This window comes from Mustela putorius, unplaced genomic scaffold (genome assembly GCF_011764305.1).
Source record: "Mustela putorius furo isolate JIRA1106 unplaced genomic scaffold, ASM1176430v1.1 tig00003853_pilon_pilon_pilon, whole genome shotgun sequence".
NCBI classification, from domain to species: domain Eukaryota; kingdom Metazoa; phylum Chordata; class Mammalia; order Carnivora; family Mustelidae; genus Mustela; species Mustela putorius.
In genome coordinates, this window is record NW_025422005.1 from 27002693 (window position 1) to 27027746 (window position 25054).

The 25054-nt window shown below is 41.0% G+C and overlaps 1 protein-coding gene across 1 annotated transcript in view; it reads right to left on the reverse strand.

The window, feature by feature from the left end:
- Positions 1-8013, reverse strand: part of CLSPN (claspin) — a 29874-nt gene extending 21861 nt beyond the window's left edge. Inside the window, exons 1-7 of the mRNA XM_004740807.3 lie at positions 7857-8013; positions 4838-4946; positions 3871-4316; positions 3101-3271; positions 1452-1529; positions 1056-1128; positions 66-174 (exon numbers count right to left, since the gene is read on the reverse strand). Of these exons, the coding sequence (XP_004740864.1) occupies positions 66-174; positions 1056-1128; positions 1452-1529; positions 3101-3271; positions 3871-4316; positions 4838-4946; positions 7857-7880 (1010 nt within the window). The 5' untranslated portion in view covers positions 7881-8013. The remainder of the gene's footprint in view (positions 1-65; positions 175-1055; positions 1129-1451; positions 1530-3100; positions 3272-3870; positions 4317-4837; positions 4947-7856) is intronic.
- Between the last annotated feature and the right edge of the window lie 17041 nt (positions 8014-25054).

A 25054-nucleotide genomic window follows, 5' to 3' on the forward strand; every position in this document is an offset into this window, starting at 1 on the left:
CCAGATGGTTGTTATAAAACTGAATATTTACAAAAACTATAATCACAAGGAAAGAGAGTTCTTACTTCAGTAGTGCCATGGCATTTCCCTGGCAAGTGGGTCGGGGTTTACGTTTGAAGAAATCATGAATGGTTTTATTCTCAGGCATATGATATGGAAGATTAAGTGCAGACTCTATAAAATGGAACAAAACAAGCAAATACATATACTGTATATTTGTAATGTCACTTCATACTCAGTTAACTAAACAGTACAGCAAAAGTCATCACGAGAAACAGAAAACAATCCTGGATTTAATAAAGATGTGATCAAAGTACAAAAGAACTTCCTAAAGACCAGTGGCTTTTAAACCTAGATGTGAAATCAAACTGATCCAGGAAATTGTTTGTTTGTTTTTAAATGTTTATTTATTTGACACAGAGAAAGAGGAAGAGAGCAAGCACAAGCAGGGGGAGCAGCAGGCAGGGGAGAAGCAGGCTCCCCACTGAGCAGAGAGCCCAAAGTAGGGCTTGATCCCAGGACCCTAGAATCATGACCTGAGCCCAAGGCAGACACTCAATGACTGAGCCACCCAGGCTCCCCTAAAAATAAAGTCTTAAAAATCTCGGAGGGGCTGGGTAGCTCAGTGGGTTAAGACTCTGCCTTCGGCTCAGGTCATGATCCCAGGGTCCTAGGATCAAGCCCCGCATCCGGCTCTCTGCTCAGTGGGGAGCCTACTTCCTCCTCTCTGCTTACTTGTGATCTCTGTCAAATAAATAAATAAAATCTTAAAAAAAAAAATCTCAGGCACTCGGGTGGCTCAGTTGGTTAAATGTCTACCTTTGGCTCAGGCTGTGTTCTCAGGGTCCTGGATTGAGCCTCACATCAGGCTTCCTATCCAGTGGACAGTCTACTTCTCCCTCTGCCCCTCCCCTCAACTCATGCACGTGTGCACTCACTCTCTCAAATAAATAAGTAAAATCTTAAAAAAAAAAAAAAAAATCCCTAACAGCCAAGTTGAACTTACAAAGAAATATTGTGATTTGCCTCAAAGTTACTGCACTGGTTTACATTACCTCGAATAAGGCGCTGGGTTTCACTATGCAGTTTTTTTAACGCTTCCTTACTTAATCTGGCTGCCTTTCTTTCCTTAGAGAAAACAAAAAGTGAGACTACATTAATGCTATTATCCAGAAAGATATTCATGCTTCAAGAGTTTGCCCTCTCCAAGAAAAGCGGACGGAGAGAGAAAAGTAAGCAGTAAGTTCAGTACAATATAAACTCAAGATTGCTTATTTTGCCTATCACAGAATTAATTTAACACAATCCATATTTGTGTCCCTACTATATACAAAGCAGTATTTTGGGTACCAGGAAAATATGACAGACATGATAAAATAGTTATCCCTCAGAAATTCACAATCTCCTGGGGAAAGAAATCAACATGACAATTATACAGAGCTCTATCTCACCTTCCTTATGGTGCCTTTTGACGACTCAGTTTCTTCTCCAAATGGATACACTCCACTCTCCAAAGACAGTTCCTTTTTCTAGAAGAAAATATTACAAGTTGAAAAATATGGAGAAAAATTAAAATGAAGGGGCACCTGGGTGGTTTAGTCGGTTAAGTGACCAACTCATGATCTCAGCTCCAGTCATGATCTCATGGGTCATGGGATCCAGCTCTACATGGCACTCTGCACTGAGCAGGTAGTCTGCTTGGGATTCTCTCTCTCTGCCCCTGCCCCCAATACAGTTCGCTCTCTCTCACTCTCTCTCTCTAAGGGAAATAGATAAAAATTAAAAAAAAAAATTATTTGAAAAAATTAAACTAAAATAAGAGGATATTGGCTACTCAAAAGATTGGTTTTGTATCCCAACATCACATTATGCTATGTTAATAATGAGTCAAGAATTATCAAATAAAAGTTTTAAACATACAGCATCCCTATAAAGCCTAGAAAAAAATTTACTGTCTTGAATGGAGGTTGGGCTGTTGTTTCTTACATTTCTTTTTTTTTTTTTTAAAGATTTTATTTATTTATTTGACAGAGAGAGATCACAAGTAGACGGAGAGGCAGGCAGAGAGAGAGAAAGAGAGGGAAGCAGGCTCCTTGCTGAGCAGAGAGCCTGATGCGGGGCTCGATCCCAGGATCCTGAGACCATGACCTAAGCTGAAGGCAGCAGCTTAACCCACTGAGCGGCCCAGGTGCCCCTGTTTCTTACATTTCTTTATTATATCTTTCCCTAAGGAAGAACACTGACTCCTAGGGAGCTAAAGATAATCTTAGCAAGAACAACTGTGCTTCCAAACACTCAGGACAATAATATTTGACTGTTCCTTCTCTTTGATACCTTTCCAGAAACACTTGAGGTTCATTTCTTAAAAGCCACAGGATTATAAAATTTATATCTCAACAATATAAAGTATCTCGTTTTCCCCTTAACATTCCTATGAGGGAAGTCAAAATACTAGCTTCCTGGGGTGCCTAGGTGGCTCAACTGGTTATGCATCTGACTTTGGCTCAGGTCATGATCTCAGGGTCCTAGGATAAGTCCCGCATCAGGCTCTCTGTTCAGCAGAGAGCCTGCTTCTCCCACTACCCCTTCCTTGCTCATGCTGTCTCTTTTTTTTTCTCTCTCTCTCTCAGTTGCTGTTTCTCTTTCTCTCTCAAATAAATAAATAAAATCTTAAGAAAAAAAAATACTAGCTGGGGCGCCTGGGTGGCTCAGTGGCTTAAGCCGCTGCCTTCGGCTCAGGTCATGATCTCAGGGTCCTGGGATTGAGTCCCCCATCGGGCTCTCTGCTCAGCAGTGAGCCTGCTTCCTCCTCTCTCTCTCTCTCTCTGCCTGCCTCTCTGCCTACTTGTGATCTCTCTGTGTCAAATAAATAAATAAAATCTTAAAAAAAAAGAAAAGAAAAGAAAAAAATACTAGCTTCCACACAAGTTAGCATGTCTATCCCCTGTACTGTCTGATTCCAAAATTAACAACCAAAAAACCTACATCAATTGCCACATGTTTTTCTTCAGTTAAAAAAAAAAGTTCCAACAGTAAATCAGAAGATAAAGCAAAAGTTAGAAGCAGTGGGTTAGCTCTTCTGCAATCATCTTTTACTTGCCTTGTATTTTTTTACTTTGTTTTTCACAGCTGCTCTTATTGATTCTAATGACTCTTCATCTTCCAATGCAGAGTCATTTTCCTCTTCCTCCTCCTCTAGCCCAGTTTCAAAAAGGTCTTTATCCACAAGAAGACAGCCACTGTCATTAAATGGCTGTTTTACATCATCTTCCTGGATGATACATAAAGAAAAAGCAAAATCCAATCACCCAAACTCCAATATTTCACAACATCATAAGGTAATTTGGATCAAGGCATAGAAAGCCCATATTCCATCAGTAGACAAATATATGGCATTCTAGAACATTCTCTCTGGTTCCTACCCACAATTTTCCTTTGAGGTTCATGCTGTGATTTTAGTGTCCTAAACTAACTTAGTAAACAGTATATATGTTTTTTGAAGAATCAATTAAATACTTATTAAGCAACTACTTTATAAAACTTGATGGTTTCTCTAGTTAGCAAATAAGACTTGACTTATGGATACCTAAAAAACTCTTCTCTGAAAGTTAATTTTCATTAGAACAGAGGCAGCAATTAATCCATGTGCTCACAAAGAAAATCAGAAATCTATTAATTTGGAAGTGTCCATTTATCCAAAATGGAGAATGAGACCAACAAGTTTAAATTACTTTTCTCATTACTCACAATGCAAAACAATCAACTCAAAGCTATATTCTGAGTGCAGAAACCCAAGAACTGAAAGCAACTCTTTCTAAGATGTTAACTTCATCTGTCTTAGAAAGAACAAATGTATTCTTTTGAATATACCTCATTTTTTGTTTCCTTTTTTTTTAGCCGCCTGATTTTTTCCATCTTTTTTTCCTCTTTCTCAAGTCTTCTCCTTGATTTTACTTTTGCTTTTCCTTCAGTTCCTTCTTTATCATGTTTGAGTTTTTTGGAAATCTTTCTGTCAACTGGGGAGTCCACAGAGTTTTCAGATTGGAGACTCTGCTCTAAGCAAAGCATCACCTGGGTTTCAAGGTTTTCCTGATACAAAGACTCCTCGATGTCATTTTCAGCACTGTCTTCCAGAGTTTTATGAATCCTTCTGACTTTTCCACTTTTTCCGGCATATAAATTCTCTTTATTTTCCTCAACACTGTCATAGGGAGTTTTCTCTGGAGAGGCATTTGTGTTCTCTCTCTCAGAATCACTGTCTTGTAGCACCTTCCTGCTTTTCAATTTCTTACTCACGAATATCTCTTCATCTGAATCTGGAGAAAACATAATTTTTTTTAGAGGTCTACTGTCATTTGGCCCGCCTCCTAGTCCCATTGCTTCTCAAAAACATCCAATTATCCATGTGCTATGTCACCTTGTGAAATTATGTAACTACCACTAAGAACTGACTGTAGCAAAGTAAATCTAAAAATAGGTTTTGAAAAACATTTTCCCTGGAAAAATGTCTCTTACTAAGAAAAATAATTATATATATTTACAAAGTGTAAAGTTGTTCTAATTCTTCTGGCAGGTGTTAAAAATCCTTTTATTAAAGGACGAATGCATTCAACAAGGCAATGTGGTAGCTTCTAAACATTTTATACATTCAATACCATTACAGAAATGCTTAATGTCAAAAGGGTACAAAGCACTACTATTTTGTTTTTATACTAAATAAGATAACAAGGTTAGGCATTAATAATTTAACAAACCAAAAGAATAATGAAATTAATTCCAACCCACTTACAATCCAGGCCCACACTCTATTCCTAAAAACAAAATCACTATTACAAACCTCCGTCACTCAAGGATACAATGGTTTCGCAGCTGCCTTGTCCACTGTCTGAAGGACTATTGGCTTCTTCCTGTGAAATGAGCTTTGAATCACTGATTTCTAGGTGAACCTAGAAAATGAGAACATACTTTGCATTAGTCAGTTGGGGACAAAAACCTCTAAGTACATAATGATACATAAATCATCATAGGATTGTAAGGCTGAAGTAAGGAAAGCACCAATACAGTGGTTCAACGAAGGGTGACATTAAGAATTACTGGACAACGGGGCGCCTGGGTGGCTCAGTGGGTTAAGCCACTGCCTTTGGCTCGGGTCATGATCTCAGGGTCCTGGGATTGAGTCCCACATCGGGCTCTCTGCTCAGCGGGAAGCCTGCTTCCCCCTCTCTCTCTCTCTGCCTGCCTCTCCATCTACTTGTGATCTCTCTCTGTCAAATAAATAAATAAAATCTTAAAAAAAAAAAAAAAAAAAGAATTACTGGACAAGGGGCACCTGGCTGGCTTGGTTCAGTGCAGCATATCACTCTTTTTTTTTTTTTTTAAAGATTTTTATTTATTTATTTGACAGATAGAGATCACAAGTAGGCAGAGAGTCAGGCAGAGAGAGAGGAGGAAGCAGGCTCCCTGCAGAGCAGAGAGCCCAATGTGGGGCTCGATTCCAGGACCCTGGGATCATGACCTGAGCCAAAGGCAGAGGCTTTAACCCACTGAGCCACCCAGGTGCCCCTGAGCATATAACTCTTGATCCCAGGTTGTGGGTTTGAATCCCAAGATGGATGTAGAGATTACTTAAAAATAAAATCTTAAAAAAAAAAATCGCTGGACAAAAAACCAAAAATTCATTGTTCACCTTTGAAGAATGCTATAGAAACAATGGCTTTATTTGCGTAAATAAAAAGTAATGGTGCGTAAATAAAAAGAATCAAGTATTTACACATATTCTGTCTGAACTACTGCTCAGTGTATTCAAACGACATGTTAAATAACACCACAGAGATGCAATCCAGATGTGAAAAACTCTTGTGCTTCCTTAACAGTAAACAGCAAGAAAAAAAGAGAAGGGAGAGGGACCTATGTAGAGTCAAGATACACACACACACACACACACACACACACATCAACAATTGTAATATGCAGACTTTGGATCCTGTTTCCAATAAACTGGAAGTATACATATGAGTCAATGAAATATGAACACTAGATATTTAGTATTAAGCAACAATTCTAAATTTTTTAGGTGTGGTAATAATATTTCTGGTTATCTGTTTTGGAAAGCTCTTCTCTTAGAGATGCATTATGAAATATTTGTAAATGAAATGATGTCTGGGATTTGCCTCCAAATAATCCAGTGAGGGGGGAAAGTGGGTGGGACTATAAATGAAATAAGATTGATAAGATCTGATAACTGTTGAAGTTAGGTGATAGGTTCCTTATACCAGCCTTTCTGTGTTTGTTTATGTTTGAAATTTTCCAAATAAAACCATTTTAAAAGTCACAAGTAAGGGGCACCTGAGTGGATCAGTGGGTTAAGCCTCTGCCTTCCGCTCAGGTCATGATCTCGGGGTCCTGAGCAGGGAGCCTGCTTCCGCCTCTTTCTCTGCCTACCTCTGCCTACTTGTGTTCTCTCTTTGTCAAATAAATAAATAAAATCTTAAAATAAAGAGAAAAAAAATGTTTCAAAAAAGTCACAAGTAAAAAATATAAGTAGGACTGCTGTGTTAGGTGACTTGACCAGTTAGTGACCAGGCTGATCCTAGAGGCCAGATCTCCTACATCCTTGGTGTTCTTAGGGCTCTGAATCGACATAATAGGAGGGTAAATATTAACATCTGTAAAGTAGTAGGGCACTACCCATCTTATTGGTTTCTCAAACAATTATTAAATTGATTTAAATGTTTGGTACCATTATTTAAATAATAACCAAAGGTAACAGGTACTGAGAAATCACTGAGGATCATCATGCATGTGCTGCTGTTTCTCTCAACAATCCAAAGCAGTAAGATTTTTTTTGTGGATGCTGAAACTGAGTTTAGGTAACCACATAACTCAGTACACGGTGTTGCTCTGAATCACTTTATTCTAGGCAATCTGTACCAGTATCAGCAACAATCAGGGCCAGGAACAGGGTGAAGACAGAGTCAAGTCTCAAAAACCTCAGTAATCAAGATAGTATCTTAGTGCAGTATTTAAAAAAGACCAAATTGATAAACTATGGTTCATGAGGTCGGCCAACTACTTCTATAAATAAAGTTTTATTGGAAACAAGGCCAGGATTAGAGGAAGGTGAGGTGGAGAAGTGCAACTGCAGGGTTTTACTTTATTTTTTAAAAATACTGCATTAAAATACTATCTCAATTACGGAGTTTGGGGGAGCCCTCTGAAATTCTGCCCCCAAGGCTAGTGTCTCACCCTAGTCCCGCCCCAGGAAAGAACACGGGTCTGAAAACAGATGCTTCCATGCTCAGTCCCCCCAGCGATCAACCAGCCACCAGCCGGGAAGCCCCGAGACTGCAGCTTCTCTCCGGGTCCCGTACGATGACCTCAAAGCCCTCTTGCAAACTCAATTCCGAGTTCCCAGAGACTCCCGCCGTCCACTTCCGGGGAACCCAGCCCCGCAACCCAGTGGCCCAGGTCAGCCTCGGCCTGCCTCTGTTTTGGGGAGCTGAACAAGGAAGAGCCCCGGCGGCAGGAAACGCGCCAAAGGGGAGGCCGGACGGGCGGGGCCAGCTCAGGAACCGCTGGCGGCCGCCAGAGCGCGCCGAAGGGGCCACAAGCGACGCCGCCGAGCTCACCGAGGGGCGGGAAGCCCAGCGCGAAACTGGACGGCAGGGTCGCTAGCCCACCCGGCTGCGGAGGTATCCCGCCAGGCCCGACGGCGCGCCGCGCCTACACACAGCACGCCGGGAGCTGTAGTCCTTCCAGCGTCCGCGACCCGCTCCGCCCGGCTCGACCCCTACCCGACACCGCTCCTCGGTGCCAGGCCTCTGGAGCCGTGGACGGGGATCTGTGCACGAACTCACCTCAGAAACTACTTCGCCGGTCATGACTCCGGCTTCCCCGGCGCTTCGCTGTAACGGAGCAGGTCTCCAGTTTCTTAGCCGGGGTGCAGCTGCTCCCGCCGTCTCCAGTCAGGCGACACTGTTCGAGCTTTCGCGCCCAGCCGGAGTGGAGGCCCCGCCCTAGCGATTCGCACCAATCCCGAGGAGTCTTTCTACATGAGGCCACGCCCTCCACACTGTCCTACCAATCACAAAGCGCCTTCGGCCAGTCCAGCCCGTATAACCTGGGTTGGGTTGGCGGGTCCCGGCTCCTCCAGTCAATTGAACCTAAAGGAGGCTGGGGGTATCGCGTCTGCGGGCCGAAGGGGCCCTCTGACCTCGTAAGGCAGTACCAGGCGAGTGGTGGCCTTTGACCTTTGGCCCTTGCCGCAGCGCATTTTGAGGAGTAAGCCTTCCACGCGGGAAGTGAACTAAGAGAAGATCCCAGGGCAACCGAAGGTACCTGTGGGGATTTTCTCCAAGACCTCCCTCCATCCCTAGAGCAGCTAGATCCTACCTGCTCCTTCTCGTACCTTGCATTCACGCTACCCGACATCGACAAAGAAGAGTTTTGTGGGCTGCTCAGATACCAAAGAATATCCTTGGATAGACTTTACAATTTTATTTAAAGTTAATTTGAGGGTGCCTAGGTGGCTCAGAGGGGTAAGCATCTGCCCTGGCTCAGGTCATGATCCCAGGATCCTCTGGAGCCCTGCATGGGGCTCCCTGCTTGGCGGAGAGTTGACTTCTCCCTCTTTCCCTCCCCCTTGCTTGTGCTCTCTCTCTTTCTCTCAAATAAATAAGTCTTAAAAAATAATAATAATAAAGTTAACTTGAGGACGCGGAAAACACCTACCTATCCATTCCTCGACTCTTTAGACAAAGCAAGAAAAAAGAATAAAAGATCTGGAGTCAGACTAAGCCCAGACAATTCTAATCCCTTGTCATTATGCTGGTCACCCCCCCCCCCCACCGCGGGTCCATTCTCTGTCATTCCTTATCCTGCTCTGTCCAGGCAAGGTTGACTTCTCCCCACTGTGTTACCCAAGTTCCCTTGACCTCAGGCTTCTGGTTGAGTCAAACTCCTGGAAGATACTTTACAATGTTACTGTTAAGGAGGAGATCAGAGAGCACCAAGAAAGAAAGGCCACTGTAGTTACCGTCTCCACTTCACTCTCATGATCCTATCCACTGGTAGGTAACCGGCTCCTTCTAGTTTTCCCAGGACTTTCCCAGTTTTAGCACTGAAAATCTCACCTCCTGAGATTCTCAGTCCCAGGGAAACCAGGATAGTTAGTTACTATATCCACTGGCCTCCTCTTCCAAGTTTCTAGCTTTAGCTGGGTTCAGATAAAAATTCTCTTTCCTCGTCTTTCTTTCTTTACCTCCTCACCACTTCTCAACCCACTTTTGCCCCCTCCCCCGGATCCCATTATCCATCCTCTTCTCTCCCATCCATATAGCCGCATTTCTACCCACTTCACTATTTCTACTTGATGATTTCCAAATACACAGCTATAGTACTTCTCCTTCACATTTGGAGAGCCAACATTTATCAGGGGCTTACTCTGTGACAAAACACTTGCAAGAATTTTGCAAACATCATTTTTAGCCTTCAGAGTAAATTTGTAAGGTAATTAATATATTATCTCCATTTTTACAGGAGACTAAACCTTTAAATTCTAGTAACTGGTGGAGCCAATATTCATACCCTGCTCAGTCTGACTCCAGAGCTCATACTCCTCCGAGAGACCTTGCCTGAGCCCCTTCTCCATTCTCCTTCCATCCCCTGTTCTATTTTCCCCAACAACACATCTGCTTGAAATTTTACTTTTATCTATTTGTATATTGCTGCTCCAAGAGGACAAGCACTTTGTTTCCTTTAACACCATATTCTCACTAACTAGTTCTACAACTTGAACAGCCATTGGAATGTCCTGAAGAGCTGGTAAAGAAGGTTGTTGAACCCCACTCCTGCAGTTTCTGAGACAGTGTGTTCGATGTGAGCCCCAAGAATTTTCCTTTTTTTTTTTTTAAGATTTTAGAAATTTTATTTATTTAAGAAAGAGCAAGCGAGCACAGGGAAGAGGAAGGGGCAGAGGGAGAAGCAGGCTCCCTGCTGAGCAGGGAGGCCAAGACAGGGCTGGATCCCAGGACCCTGGAATCATGAATCCCAGGACCCCGGGATCATGACACGAGCCCAAGGTAGACACTTACCAGGCTAAGCCACCCAGGCACTCCAAGTCCCGAGGATTTTCATTTCCAACAAGTTCCCAGATGATGCTAATGCTGCTGGTATGGAGACCACACTTTGAGAACCAAGGACTTAAAACATACCTGGCTCATGGTAGGGAAATCAATATTTGTTGAACTAATTCCTTCACTTGAAACTATACTATTCATGAACTCCTTTTGGAAATGAATAAATGAGATAATACTCCTGATATTAGCATTTTCAGAAGTAATTAGCATTTTCCTCTCTGAAGAACATCTATTCAGTCACCAGAAAAACAAAGAAAGAGAGCCTTGATTTGGAAAATGAGTGGAATGGGTGAGTTAGGAAAGGGAAACCTTTTACTCTATACATTTACTTGTGCTAATCTAAAACAAGTCTGTATTTGGAATTAGTAATCTATATTCTCAATCTTGGTGGTTGGCACCATAATCCATCACTCACCAATTTAGAAATCTGGGAGTCACCTGACTCCTTTCTGTCTCTTGACTCTCAAGTTTAATCATCCAACAAGGAAGTTAGGAAGTTGATGATGATGAGGGAAATCTCTGCAGCGTTCATTTTGCAGAGATTAGCCTGAATCTGTCCAGTAAAGGGCTTTGTAAACTTAGGTGAGTCATTTAGCTTCTCAGAGTCTTGTTTTCATTATTTATAAGTAGAAAACACTGGATCCAATCCAATCAAATCATATGGAGTCTCCAGTGGGTTTCATTGGCAGATCACCTGGACGGATGGTACTCTACAGGAAATATTTTCAGTACTGAGCACACCTAATCTGGTCATAGAAGTTAGGAATTGTTTTACTTCTAGGATCTATCCTTATGTCACACAAAATCAATATTAAAAAGGAATCCTTAGGGGTGCCTGAGTGGGTTAAAGCCTCTGCCTTCGGCTCAGGTCATGATCCCAGGGTCCTGGAATCAATCCCCACATCGGGCTCTCTGCTCTGTGGGGAACCTGCTTCCTCCTCTCTCTTTCTGCCTCTCTGCCTACTTGTGATCTCTGCCTGTCAAATAAATAAATAAATCTTTAAAAAAAAAAAAGGAATCCTTATTACATGTCTATGAAAAAATAATCTGCAGGATTTAACATTGTCAGCCCATTCCAAAGTTATATATACATTTGCTCACCGGAAGACAAGAGCAGATTCCAAAGGCTTATGGAAGTTTGGAGGGAGAAAGCTGGGATTAAATTCCATATTTTATTTCACCTTTTCTGCAAATTGAGAAAGTCTCCCATGTTTAAGTTTTAGCACTACTATTCTGGTGGTAAGTGTGAGGAATGGCTTGCATTTCTCAAGTCCTTGGCCATTGAGCCTTTATCCCTGGAGAAGCACTGCCACCAAGTGGCAGACCTTGGTCATATCATTCCATCTATTCCCTGTACCCACTCCATTCTTAAAAAAAAATTTTTTTTTTTAATTCAGAATTGTTTAAATTTTCCCTTGGTGCAGTGAAATAATTGCATCTCCCAAAATCTGCCTTCGAAAATCATTTCAGGGGCGCCTGGGTGGCTCAGTGGGTTAAGCCGCTGCCTTCGGCTCAGGTCATGATCTCAGGGTCCTGGGATCAAGTCCCACATTGGGCTCTCTGCTCGGCAGGGAGGTTGCTTCCCTCTCTCTCTCTGCCTGCCTCTCCGTCTACTTGTAATTTCTCTCCATCAAATAAATAAATAAAATCTTTAAAAAAAAAATCATTTCAGGGGCGCCTGGGTGGCTCAGTGGGTTAAAAGCCTCTGCCTTCGGCTCAGGTCATGATCCCCGGGTCCTGGGATTGAGCCCCGTATGAGGCTCTCTACTCAGTGGGGAGCCTGCTTCCTCCTCTTTCTCTGTCTGCCTCTCTGCCTACTTGTGATCTCTGTCTGTCAAATAAATAAATAAAATCTTTTTAAAAATCATTTCATGCAGTAATTCCATATAGTTTAAGCTTCTCTTGGCAAGTGCCTCACTGTAAGTCCAAGGTTATTTTTTCTGGCTTCATATAAGTAATCGTTGACCTTTAAAAATGTCACAGGACCTGACACATAAGGACTGCTTACTACATAATTGTTGAATGAATGGTGAAAATACCATGGCCTAAAAAACAAAACCGAAAACTCTCAGGGCCTCTTCCCAAGGCATGACAGTGCACAGGCCATCTGCTATTTTGTATTCAGAAGCTCCTTTACTGCAACTTTCTTTTCTTTTTTTTTTTTTTTAAGATTTTATTTATTTGACAGGAAGAGACACAGTGAAAGAGGGAACACAAGCAGAGGGAGTGGGAAAGGGAGAAGGAGGCCTCCTGACAAGCAGGGAGCCCAATGTGGGGCTTGATCCCAGGACTCTGGGATCATGACCTGAGCCAAAGGCAGACACACAACTACTAAGCTACCTAGGCGCCCCTTTACTGCAACATTTGGCAATCTTAAGTATCTATCCCATATTCCTTCACTCGTTTAACAGAGCATCTATGTTAAACCTATTCTAAACACGGAGACTCTAAAGATAAATACAATACAGTTTTGTTCTCAGAGAACTTCCCATTGTTGGTTGGAGACAGGCAAACAAATATGCACATGTGATAGTAGAAGTGTGTACAGATAGCTGCGGGGGACTGAGAAAGGCAAGTGACTTTGCCTGGGGTAAGCCAGGGGTAGATGACTCCTGAACTGAGTTTCAAAGAAAGATTGGAGCTGTCTCGGCTGGCACAGGGAGGAGAAGGCATTTAGGTATCTGTAGGGGCTTGATAAAGCATGTTGTGCTTGGGGAGCTAAAAGTAGGTCAGTATGACTAGAGCCCAGGGTATACATTTGGGCAGGGAAAGGGGAATGGCCAGAACGAAGGTTGAAAGTTAAACAGGGAACAAAAAAAGTCTGGCTTGCTATGCTTAGTCTAGTTTTTAGACAAAATGAACTGGGCATCTAGGGGTGGGCATGGGGGTTGTAAAGAAGGAGAGCAATGTGGTTTGATAATATGTTTGAGAAAGATTATTCTGGCAGGGTATGAAGGCTGGATTGGAAGGGGATTAGACTGGAGGCAGGAAGACCAGTTGTCTAGGTGGGAGATTAGAGGGAACTGAACTAGGTCAATGATAGAAGCAATGGAGAGAAGGAGATGGATTGGGAACAAAGAGGCAAATAGGAGGAGGGCTTGTTGGATGATTAACCTTGAGGGGCGAGGGACAGTAGAATCAGTGTGACTTTTGTGACTCTCAGGTTTTCAGATTGGTGGGTGACCAATTCTGGTGCCATGTACCAAAATTGAAAATATACATAATTAATTCTAAGTACAGGCTCACTTAAGCTTGGCCCAAAAGCTTGGTTAATATGCAGAACAAAAGGAGCGCCTGGGTAGATCAGTCAGTTAAGCATCTGCCTTCAGCTCAGGTCACACCTGGGATCTGGCCCCGCATTAGGCTCCCTGCTCAGCAGGAAGCCTGCTTCTCCCTCTCTCACTCCCCCTGCTTGTGTTCCCTCTCTCGCTGTGTCTCTCTCTATCAAGTAAATAAATAAAATCTTAAAAAAAAAATTGTAGGGGCGCCTGGGTGGCTCAGTGGGTTAAAGCCTCTGCTGTCGGCTCAGGTCATGATCCCAGGGTCATGGGATCAAGCCCCACATTGGGCTCTCTGCTCAGCAGGAGCCTGCTTCTCTCTCTCTCTCTCTCTCTCTCTCTGCCTGCCTCTCTGCCTACTTGCGATCTCTGTCAAATAAATGAATAAAATCCTTTAAATAAATAAATAAAATTGTAGAACAAAAGGTTTCCCCTTCCAAGCTACCCCTGTCCACACCTTGTCCACATTGCAGCTCTCTCTCTTAGCTTTCCTGGTGACTGAAGAGGCACTGCTCAGGCACAGACTCCTCTGTCCATTCCATCTCCAAACTCCTCTCCATGCAATACCCAGAACCTCAACTCAGCAGCTCTTTGTATCCTGTTCGTATAATTTCTCCTTAATTTTCTTTTCCTTTCTGGCTTCCTACCCAGGGGCAGGGAAAAGGAAAAGTGTAAGAAAAATTCCTCTGCCCTGTTTGTCTTTTTTTCCTCAGGCTTTTGGCTTCAGTTTTTGTGAAAACCCAAGGATTTTCGTGACCCAACCCTCCTCCAAAACCTTATAGACACTTAATTGCTTGGTGTTGCAAGGAGTGTTTAATCAGACATCAGCATCCTCAGCACTTGGTTGCTTATACCTCAATCACATGTTCCTCGAGTCTAGGGAGACTCTACATCTTTAAGTATGTCTAGGGGAGAGGATTCCACCACAGAAGGACAAAGGGGATCTGCTCCACTTGTGTTTTCTATTAAATTTTAGCACCTGCTTTTGGGTAGTCTAATGCCTACTTCAGACATGTCAGATAATTTGACTGTACCTAGAAGGGCAGAATCTTATACTAATATAATAACTCCTTCAAGCACAGTATAGGTGGGGGAGGAACACCTCCTAAGACAGGAGGTGGTACTGGACAGACAAAACAACATGGTTCCCACTATAAGCCCAAACAATGTTTTTTTTTTTTTTTAAAGATTTTATTTATTTATTTGACAGAGAGAGAGATCACAAGTAGGCAGGGAGGCAGGCAGAGAGAGGGAGAAGCAGGCTCCCTGCTGAGCAGAGATCCTGATGCAGGACTCGATCCCAGGACCCTGGGATCATGAACTGAGCCAAAGGCAGCAGCTTAACCCACTGAGCCACCCAGGCGCCCCCCAAACAATGGTTTTATTAGTGATATTCAACCAGGGGATTTATCACAGTTGTTATAATGCCCCTCTCCTTTACTGGAATTTAGAGGATAGGGCCACGGTTGCTAAATGCAATAAGCATGGAGGAAGAATTTTTTTTTAAGATTTTATTTTTAAATAATCTCTCTACCTAAAATAATAATAATAATAATAATCTCTCTACCTAACATGGAGCTCAAACTTCTACACTAAGATGAAGAATTTCATGCTCTACCAACTGAGCCAGCCGGGGGTCCCCGAGGGAGAGTATTTTAGGCAGGGAAGATACAATGGGTAAGGGCACTGAGATAGGAATGATGGTAAGATTTTCAGGGAATTGTGCAATCAGTGACTTCATGATGACAGAATGGATGGTAGGGGATAGGATGTCAAGATTATTGAATTAAATTCAACTCGAGGATCTATAGAATGTCTTTTTGGAGACTGAATGTCTGTTAGATACTCGGAATATAGGGAGAGAACGAGACAAGGTAACTTCCTTTGAGGATAAAAAACACAGAGCAGAATGTGATGAGTGTTACGGGAAAGATAGGAAATCTGCACTCTGGGAAGCATGATCACAGCAGAACTTGAATATGAAGGTGGAACTTTAGACAGTCATTGACTCACTTCACAAACCTTTACTGAGCATTGTGATGGATTGCTAGAATAATCACAGCTTTTTTGTCCTCTCCCTTCCTCAAGGTGATTTGTGTCTCCCATCTAATTCTCAGTCTCAAATCTGGGCCTTCCTTGTTACTTGCAGTGATGAACAAACTGTAGGGAAGGTAACATTGTATATACAGCTTCTGGGGCTAAGCTTTAAGGAAATACAGAAATATAACAACGGGAAAGGACAGTCTAATAAATGGTATTAGGAAAACTGGACAGCCACCTGCAAAAGAATGAAACTAGACCACATTCTTATATTATACCCAAAAATGAACTCAAAATGGATCAAAGACTGGAATTTAAGAAACCATAAAACTCCTAAAAGAATACATAGGAGGTCAGCTCCTTGACATTGTTCTTAATGATTTTTTGGATCTGACACCAAAACCAAAGAAAACAAAAGGAAAAAATAAAGAAGTGGGACTACATCAAACAAAAGCACAGCAAAGGAAACCATCAACAAAATGAAAAAGCAACCTACTGAATGGGGGAAAATATTTGCAAATCATATATCTATAAGGGTTTAATATCCAAAATATATAAATAACTATACAACTTGGTATAAAAAAAAAAAAAACAATAAAAAATCCGATTAAAAAATGAGCCGAGACGCATCTGGATGGCTTAGTCATTGAAGCATACAACTTCTGATCTCCGGGTTGTGAGTTTGAGCTCCACATTGGCCATAGAGATTACTTTAAAAATAAATTAAAATTTTTTAAAATGATGGGACGCCTGGGTGGCTCAGTTGGTTAAGCAGCTGCCTTCGGCTCAGGTCATGATCCCGGCATCCTGGGATCGAGTCCCACATCGGGCCCCTTGCTTGGCGGGGAGCCTGCTTCTCCCTCTGCCTCTGCCTGCCATTCTGTCTGCCTGTGCTCTCTCTCTGACAAATAAATAAATAAAATCTTAAAAAAAAAATAAATAAATAAAAAATAAAATGAGCAGAGACTCTGAATTGACATTCTTCCAAAGAAGACATATACATGGCCAACAGGTACTTGAAAAGGTGCTCAACATCATTCATCAGTAGGGAAATGCAAATCAAAACCACGATGAGTGGGACGCCTGGGTGGCTCAGTTGGTTAAGCAGCTGCCTTCGGCTCAGGTCATGATCCCAGCGTTCTGGGATCGAGTCCCACATCGGGCTCCTTGCTCAGCAGGGAGCCTGCTTCTCCCTCTGCCTCTGCCTGCCATTCTGTCTGCCTGTGCTTGCTCTCTCCCTCTCTCTCTCTGATAAATAAATAAAATCTAAAAAAAAAAAAAAAAAAACACCACAATGAGTTATCACTCACACCTGTTAAAGTGGTTATCCTCAGAAAGACAAGAAATAACAAGTGTTTGTGAGGATGTGGAGAAAAGGGAAACTGTACACTGTTGATGCAGCCACTTCCTCAAAAAATTAAAAATAAAACTACCATATGATCCAGCAGTTCCACTTTTGTGTATTTATCTGAAGAAAATGAAAGCACTAGCTTGAAAAGATATATGCGTTCCACCCCCCCACCAGGTTCATTGTAGCATTATTTAGAATAGCCAAGACATAGAAATAGACTAAATATCCATTGATGGATGAATGGATTTTTAAAAATGTGATACACACATATACACACACAGAAGAATATTATTTGGCCATATAAAAGAATGAAATGTTGTCATTTGCAACAACACAATCTTCAGGGCATTGTGCTAAGTGAAAAAAGTCAGAGAAGAGCAAATACCATATGATCTCACTTTTATATGGAATCTAAAAAACAAATTCATAGATTTCATAGATACAGGGAACAGATTGGTGTTTTCACAAGGTAGGGGTGGGGAAATGGAGAGTGTATGAAATGGAGGAAGGGAGTCAAAAAGTATAAACTTTCTAGGATGCCTGCGTGGCTCAGTCAGTTACACGTTTGCCTTCGGCTCAAGTCATGATCCTAGGGTCCTGAGTTCAAGTCCCATATCAGGCTCCTTGATTGGTGGGGAGCCTGCTTCTTCCTCTGCCTGCCACTCCCCTGCTTGTGCCCTCTCTCTCTCACAAATAAATAAATAAAATCTTTTTTTTAAAAAGATTTTATTTATTTGTCAGAGAGAGAGAGGGAGAGAGCAAGCACAGGCAGACAGAATGGCAGGCAGAGGCAGAGGGAGAAGCAGGCTCCCTGCCGAGCAAGAAGCCCGATGTGGGACTCGATCCTCGGACGCTGGGATCACAACCTGAGCCGAAGGCAGCTGCCCAACCAACTGAGCCACCCCGGTGTCCCAAATAAAATCTTTTTTTAAAAGGCTCAAACTTCTAGTTATAAAATAAATAAGTCTTGGGGATATACTGTGCATCATAGTGAGTGTAGTTAATAATACTATGTTGCATAATTGAAAGCTGCTGAGAGTAGATCTTAAAAGTTCTCATCACAAGGAAAAAAACGATAACTATGCATGGTGACAGATTGTGGCAATCAGTTTGAAATATTCAACTGCCCCCTGAACAATGTGGGGAAATGGATTGGTGCTGACCTCCCCATCCAGTTGAAAATCCACATAGACTTCTGATGCCCCCAAAACTTAACTGTTGACCAGAAGCCTTCCCAATAACATAAGAGTACATTAACACATATTTTGTAAGTTGTATACATAATGTGTTGTATTCTTTTTTTTAAAGGTTTTACTTATTTATTTATTTGAGAGAGAGCTCATGCAGGAAGAGGGGCAGAGGGAGAGAATATCAAGCAGACTCCACACAGTGGAGTGCAGTCTGTAGGTACCGTATTCTTACAATAAAGCTAAAGAAAAGAATATGTTATTAAGAAAATTATAAGAGATTAAAATTATAAGAGATTAAAAAAGAAAATTATAAGAGATGATCCACTTACAGCATTCTACTGTAAAAATGCACATATAGATGGATCTACACAGTTAAACTCATGTTGTTCAAGGGTCAACTGTATAAAAATATTGAATCATAACATGGTACACCTGAAACAAATATTACGTTGTATGTCAGTTATACCTTAGTGTTTAAAAGTGTATTAAAAAGGAAGGGTTAGAGGATGACGGGTATGGTTGGGGGATAAGGAGAAGAGCTGCTGTTTTAAAAAAATAAATCCTTTTCGGGGGGGGGTCTTTCAGGAAGAGAAAGAGGCTGAAAGAGAAAGAGGGGGACAGAAGGACAGGAAGAGAGAATCTTAAGCAGGCTCCATGCTGGGCATACATCGATGACGTGGGGCTTGATCGTCCGCCCCTGAGTTCATGACCTGAACTGAAATCAAGAGTCAGGTGCTTAACCCACTGAGCCACCCAGGCACCCCAGAAGAAGAAATCCTTTGAAGGAAACTTGAGTGTTCTAGAAAAGAGGTTTTCATGCTGATGACCTTCTACCACCTATCAGTAAATTCTTTTCATGATCCTAACCCAGATCCTTACAACTGCATTAGATTCCATTTATAGAATCATGGAAGAAACTTTAGAATTCAGTTCCTCCTATCTCCTCATGTAAATAGACTGAGCCCTAGAGGAGGCGTTATGTTGATATTTACTTATATTAAATACAATAATATAGAATATAGAACCTGATATATTATGTGTTAATAGGTGTTACAGTGTTTCAGACGAGAAAGTTTGATATTCAAGTATATTAACTAGCTTTAGTGTAAACCTACTGAAGTGTAAAGCTATTTGTTAACATGGAAGTACCCTAATAAGAAATATACTTTAGGAGTGGTTAGTTAGTATCTGAGAAATGCTAGTCAATAGGCTACATTGCAGTAGCAGTTACAAGAACTTCCATAATCTCTGTCTCTAATTAGCATTAGAAAGCTGTTGGGGCGCCTGGGTGGCTCAGTGGGTTAAAGCCTCTGCCTTTGGCTCAGGTCATGATCCCAGAGTCCTGGGATCTCTGCTCACCAGGGAGCCTGCTTCCCCCCACCCCCTCTCTGCCTGCCTCTCTGCCTACTTGTGATCTCTGTCAAATAAATTAAAAAAAAAAAAGCTGTTAAATATGGTTAGGTGTTAGATACAGTTTCTCATGCGTGAAATGAGTGAGGTCAAGATATGTGATTTGGGTAGAAGTATTATATTGTACAAGCATCCCCACCCTTACCTAACCAAAATATAAGAATCTAGTGTGCCCAACAACTAGGTTCCTTTGGAGAGATGTTATGGGTTAGGACCTATTCAGTTTTTTCCTTCCCATTTAATGGAGAATTGTGTTACCTGATTCTGACTGGCGGGTCAGATAAATTCTGCTGCTAGAATATTTTCTTATTTACCTAAAGTAAACCTTTCATGCCAAGTGCTTGGCAAAGTGTCTAAAAAGATCAGGAGCTAAGACTTCATTGAGCTAACAAGTTGTATGACTGGTTTTGCCTGCTTGTTAATAAATATTTGAGCATGTGGCAGATGTCAGTCTAAGACTTGCCTTCATTGTAATACACCACTTGGTGGTAAGGTTTGAGGAAAAGAACATGTGGCCCTTCTCTTCCTGTTGAAGGCTACTAATAGCTGCCCTTCACCCTTGAAAGTAAAAATGACCAAAAAAGAAAAAATAAAACCCTACTCAATTGTTAATAGTTTATTAATAGAATATAATTAACAAATGAGCAAATTGGCTTGGCTTGGTATGGGACAGATGATTTTGCCTAAGATCACATAACAAATTGATTCTTGCCACCATTAAATACCAAACAATTTGGACCCACATTACCAAAGGGAAGCCAACCAATGTTAAATCAAGGTAGACACATGTGTTAGGAAGTTCAGCTTGCTACAATCTAAAGAATGGGTTGAGAAGAGAAATGCTGGAGACAGGACTAGCAATGAGGAGATTGTTGCTATAGCCCAGGTGAGGTGGGAGTCAGAGGAAACAAGCTTGGGCACTGGTATCAGAGAGATCCTCATTCCAGTACTGGTTCTCCCATTTATCAGCCTTTTGACTGCAGGAACATTACTTCCCCTTTCTTAGATTCAATTTCCCCCCAGTGAAATAATGATTCAATGAAATGGTAAATGTTCAGACCCCTAACTCACTGACTAGTGTGCAGTAGGCAGTAAAGAAGTGCTAATTCCTTTCACCACCATTAAACAATAAAGTGGAACATCCATAATGTGATGGATATAGAAAGACTAGCCTAAGCCCATACTATGTGAGCAATAATATAAATTATATTTATGGCTCATTAATCCCTACCTACTCCATACACATTCTCTGCCCAAAGTTATATATTTTTGCCACATAACTTGGAGAATCCTTTTTATGACTATCATGACTTTTAGGATTTAATACAGTTGTGAACATATTCCTCTCATGTGGCTATTATGAACATAGAAGCCTTGAAAACATGGAAGAGTCAACTTGAGTTGGCAAGTAGGAAATGCCTCCACAGTCAGGTAGTTGGAAAATAAATGCATGGATCAGGCAAAAATACTTCTGGTCCAGTTCTAGTCCCTGGGAAAAAGAAAACAAGAGATCCTTTGGAAGACAGAGGCACCAAGAACTCTAAGGAATGTGGTTTCTCCAGGGAAGAACTCACATGCCTCCTAAAATTCTGGTCCCAGAACCTAGAAAATTGCCATACATTTGATGATCTCAAAATACTCTTGCTGAGAAGGAGACTGGTAGTTTGAACACATATGTTTATCTCTTCTCCTTCTTGGAGCCCCACAAAAATGACAGCAAGTGAATAAAACCAGAATAAACCCACAAGGATAAAGAGAGTGGGAGAGGAGGCATCAGAGGATAAGAAGATGGAAAGCCAAGTGAAAAAATTAGCAGGGCTGAGAAAGCTGCATACCAAGTGTCTGCAGAGGTGGTGTTAATGAGAAGCAAGGCATTTCCTGCCACAGAACTCCAGTGAAGCTCAAGTACTAGAGAGGACCCAGAAGCCCAGGAAGAAAGACCCAGGGAGAAGAATGGATTGAAGACAAGAGGGTTGGATGAAAGAATCTGTGATCCATTACCCCTCCAGGTCCATCTACAGTCTTGCACCTGTGAGATGACTGCCCCTCCCCAGCAGGAGTCTAGAGGGTTGGTCTGTGGAGCAACTGAACCTGTGCCTCCCTAGAAAAAGGGAAATTCATTGGAAGTCTATATATCGAAAAGAGAACACACACTTCTCTGTCTACTCTCACCCCATTTCCCAGTCTCTTTATGTGGTAGCTAGGTTAATAGCTCCCTGGGTATGAAAATGAGGACATTTTCTCTGGAGAGACTGAACGGCCTCAGAGACCTAAAGTTGCAGCTGCTATTATGAAAGCCACCAAAACTCCACACATAGAAACAGAATGCAAATGAACCTTTTAATATCTGATTCTTCAGTGTGAGTGGACAAAAAAGGATCAGCAGACATTTGATAAAAGCCCCCCCCAATTAAATGAAGGAGACTAAAATAAAAAAAAATAAGGGACTAATATTTTTGAAAAAGGGACTAATACAACACTTGACTCCCTTCATTTCTGGGATTTCACACACCCTTCTTTTCCTCCTACCTCTTTGGCCTCCTACCTCTTTCTTCTCCACCTCCTATGCTGCATCTTCCTCATTTCTTTACCTTAAATGTTACAGTACCCAGAACCTTATCAATCCCAGAATCTCTTTTCTTCTCCATCTACACTCACTCCTTAAGTGAGTGTAGCCTCCTGGCTTTAAATAATATCCAAACACCGTTGACTCCCAAACATATACCTTTAGACCAATCTCTTCCCTGAATCCAGATTGTGTATCTCTATGACTACGCAACCTCTCTACTTGGTGACCTAACAGACACCTCAAAACTAATGTGTTCAAAATGTACTACTGGTCTTCTCCTTCCCAAGAATCTGCACCTGCCAACGTCTTGCTCATCTTAATAAATGTCAATTTATTCATTGATAAATAATAATAAATGTCTTTCTGAGCTGCTCAGAAAACCATGTGTGTTAGTTTGAATTTCCCCAAAAGCGGACTCGGAGATAAAGATTCAAGTACAAATAGTTTATACTTTACAGAAGAAGGAGCCACTAGGAGGAGAGTGGGGAAGTGACATATGGAAGAGAAGGTGGCCAATGAAGATGTGTTGTTCAGTTACCACTGATCGGCTGGAGCTTAATCTTGTGGGAAATGGTGTAAAACACATGTGTCAGAATTATCCCATCTGAGGGATAAAGGAGCTGAGGTATTTATACATCAGTTCCTGAGAATCACTGGTTGACATAGCTTTCCACAGTTGGGGTTAATTTCCCAGCACTTCCAGCCTATGGTAGGAATTGTTAGACTGGCCTTTCCTTTGCAGTTCTGGGAAAGGCCTCATGCACAGAGATGTAGACACCTGGGGTACTAACAGCACTGAAACCTTAGAATAATACTTAATGTTCCTCTTCCTTTTATATCCCATATTCAGCTGATCAGTAAATTTTGTCTTCGAAACACATCCAGAATCCACAGCTACCATGTGCTATGATAATACTTCCTTTCCTATTAAAACTTTGTGTTCTTTTTAGAGTTAATAATTGCCTTGTTTTTCATTTTAAATAGTTCTCAATGTGACTCTCTTCCCCTCCTGCAGTGTTATTGAAATATAATGGAGAAAACTGTAAGATATTTATTTTTAAAGATTTTGTTTATTTATTTGTCAGAGAGAGAGAGCACAAGCAGGGGGAGTAGCAGGCAGAAGGAGAAGCAGGCTTCCTGCTGAGCGACGAATCCAAAGCAGAATTTGATCCCAAAACCCCAGGATCATGACCTGAGCCAAAGGCAGATGCTTAACTGACTGAGCCACCCAGGCATCCCAATTGTAAGATATTTAAAACATACATCATGGTAATCTGATAAACATATCAAAGGATTGCCACCATCTAGTTAATTAACAGATTCATCACCTCACATATTTATTTGCTAATTTTTCTACTGTATTGTTAGTCTTTCACTGATGGTTTTGTAGGAGACCTTTATAGTTAGTTTTATGGTTTTTTTTTATGAGAAATTTTAATTTTTCATATTATTAAATCTGTTGGCCTTTTTCTTTATGTGGTTCCAAATTTTGTATCTTGTTTAAGAATGCCTTTCCTATCCCTTCAAAATTTGGAAATACTTTTTTTTAAAGGTTTATTTATTTTAGAGAGAGAGTGAGGAAGGGGCAGAGGGAGAGAAGTAGACTCTATGCTGAGCATGGAGCCTGACATGGGGCTTGATTTCAGGATCCTGAGATCACCATCTGAGCTGAGCCTAACTGACTAAGCCACCTAAGTGTCCCCAAATTTGGAAATAGTCCATAGTTTCTAGTACTACTTTGTGTTTGGAGTTTATTTATTTTGATCAAACTGGAATTTATTTGTGTGTATGGTGTGAGGAATGGTTGAAGCATATTATTTTTCCTAAATGGATAGCCAGTTGTCCTGGAAACATTTGTTACAGACGTTATTTTCCCCTCTAATTTGAAATGCCATCTTTTTCATATACTAAATTCCAATAGATAGACAAGGGAGAAAATCTGGTCTTGGACACTTAATTCTTTTTCTTTATGTTCATCTATTCCTGGACTAATAATATTATATTTGAATAATTATAGCCTCATAGCACATTTTGATATCTGATAGGGTAAGTCCTTCCTCCTATATAATGAACATTTTTGGTTATTCTCTCACTTTTTTGTCAACCTGCCAAATTTCATTTTTAAAAAGATCAATTGAGTAGAATGGTATCTTTAAAATAAGTGGTCTCCCATATGTCTTTATTTATTTGGATATTCTTTTATATCTTAGAGTAAAACTTCATGATTTTATTCATATAGGACTTTCACATTTCTCACTAAGATTATTTCTTGACTTTTTAAAATTTCTTGATTCTTTATAGACTTTGCAACAATTGTGAATTGATTCTTTTCTGTGACATATTCTAATAAGTTAATGCTGGTCAATAGGAAAGATATTGATTCTACATAATTTTATATATAACCATTTTATTAACTCTCATTCATTCTAATGATTTTTCAGTTTGTTCACTTAGATTTTGTAGGCACTATTTTTCTTCTTCAAATAATAATTGCATTGTGACTTCTTTTCCCAATATTTATACCTTATCTTTTCTTATCTCTCAGCAGTAGTTAAGTACCCCAACGCAATGTTGACTAGTACAGATGATCATTGACATGCTTTTGTTGTACTTTAACTTAGTGGGATTTGCCATTTTTATTTTAACAAGTAATTTGGTGGGTAGACTTTCAATTAGCAGAAGCATGAATGTATTATCTAAACAAATTGTTGACTTAGAGCTACTTCATTCAACAGACAGTGAGACATCATGAAAGATATTCTGAAGTTGACCTCTCTTGGTCCCCTAGAAATGTCCCGACCAGGGGAACAAGATGTTAACAGTTTGAGATGAGTTTCATGGAGACTAAAGACCTGCCCAAAAACTTCCTGTTACTTTTTATACCCTTTCCTTGCACAAGTAGCACAGATTGTGCATATTACAGTAACATGTTCAAGTTAATAGGATGCACCTGCATTTAACCAAAGTATTTAATTTGATAAAATATATCTCTATATAATATTTATACATTTAACTTTGAATGATTGCTTTTATAGGGATCGTGTGGGCATCCCCTTATGGGGAACTTCCACTGTAAGTAC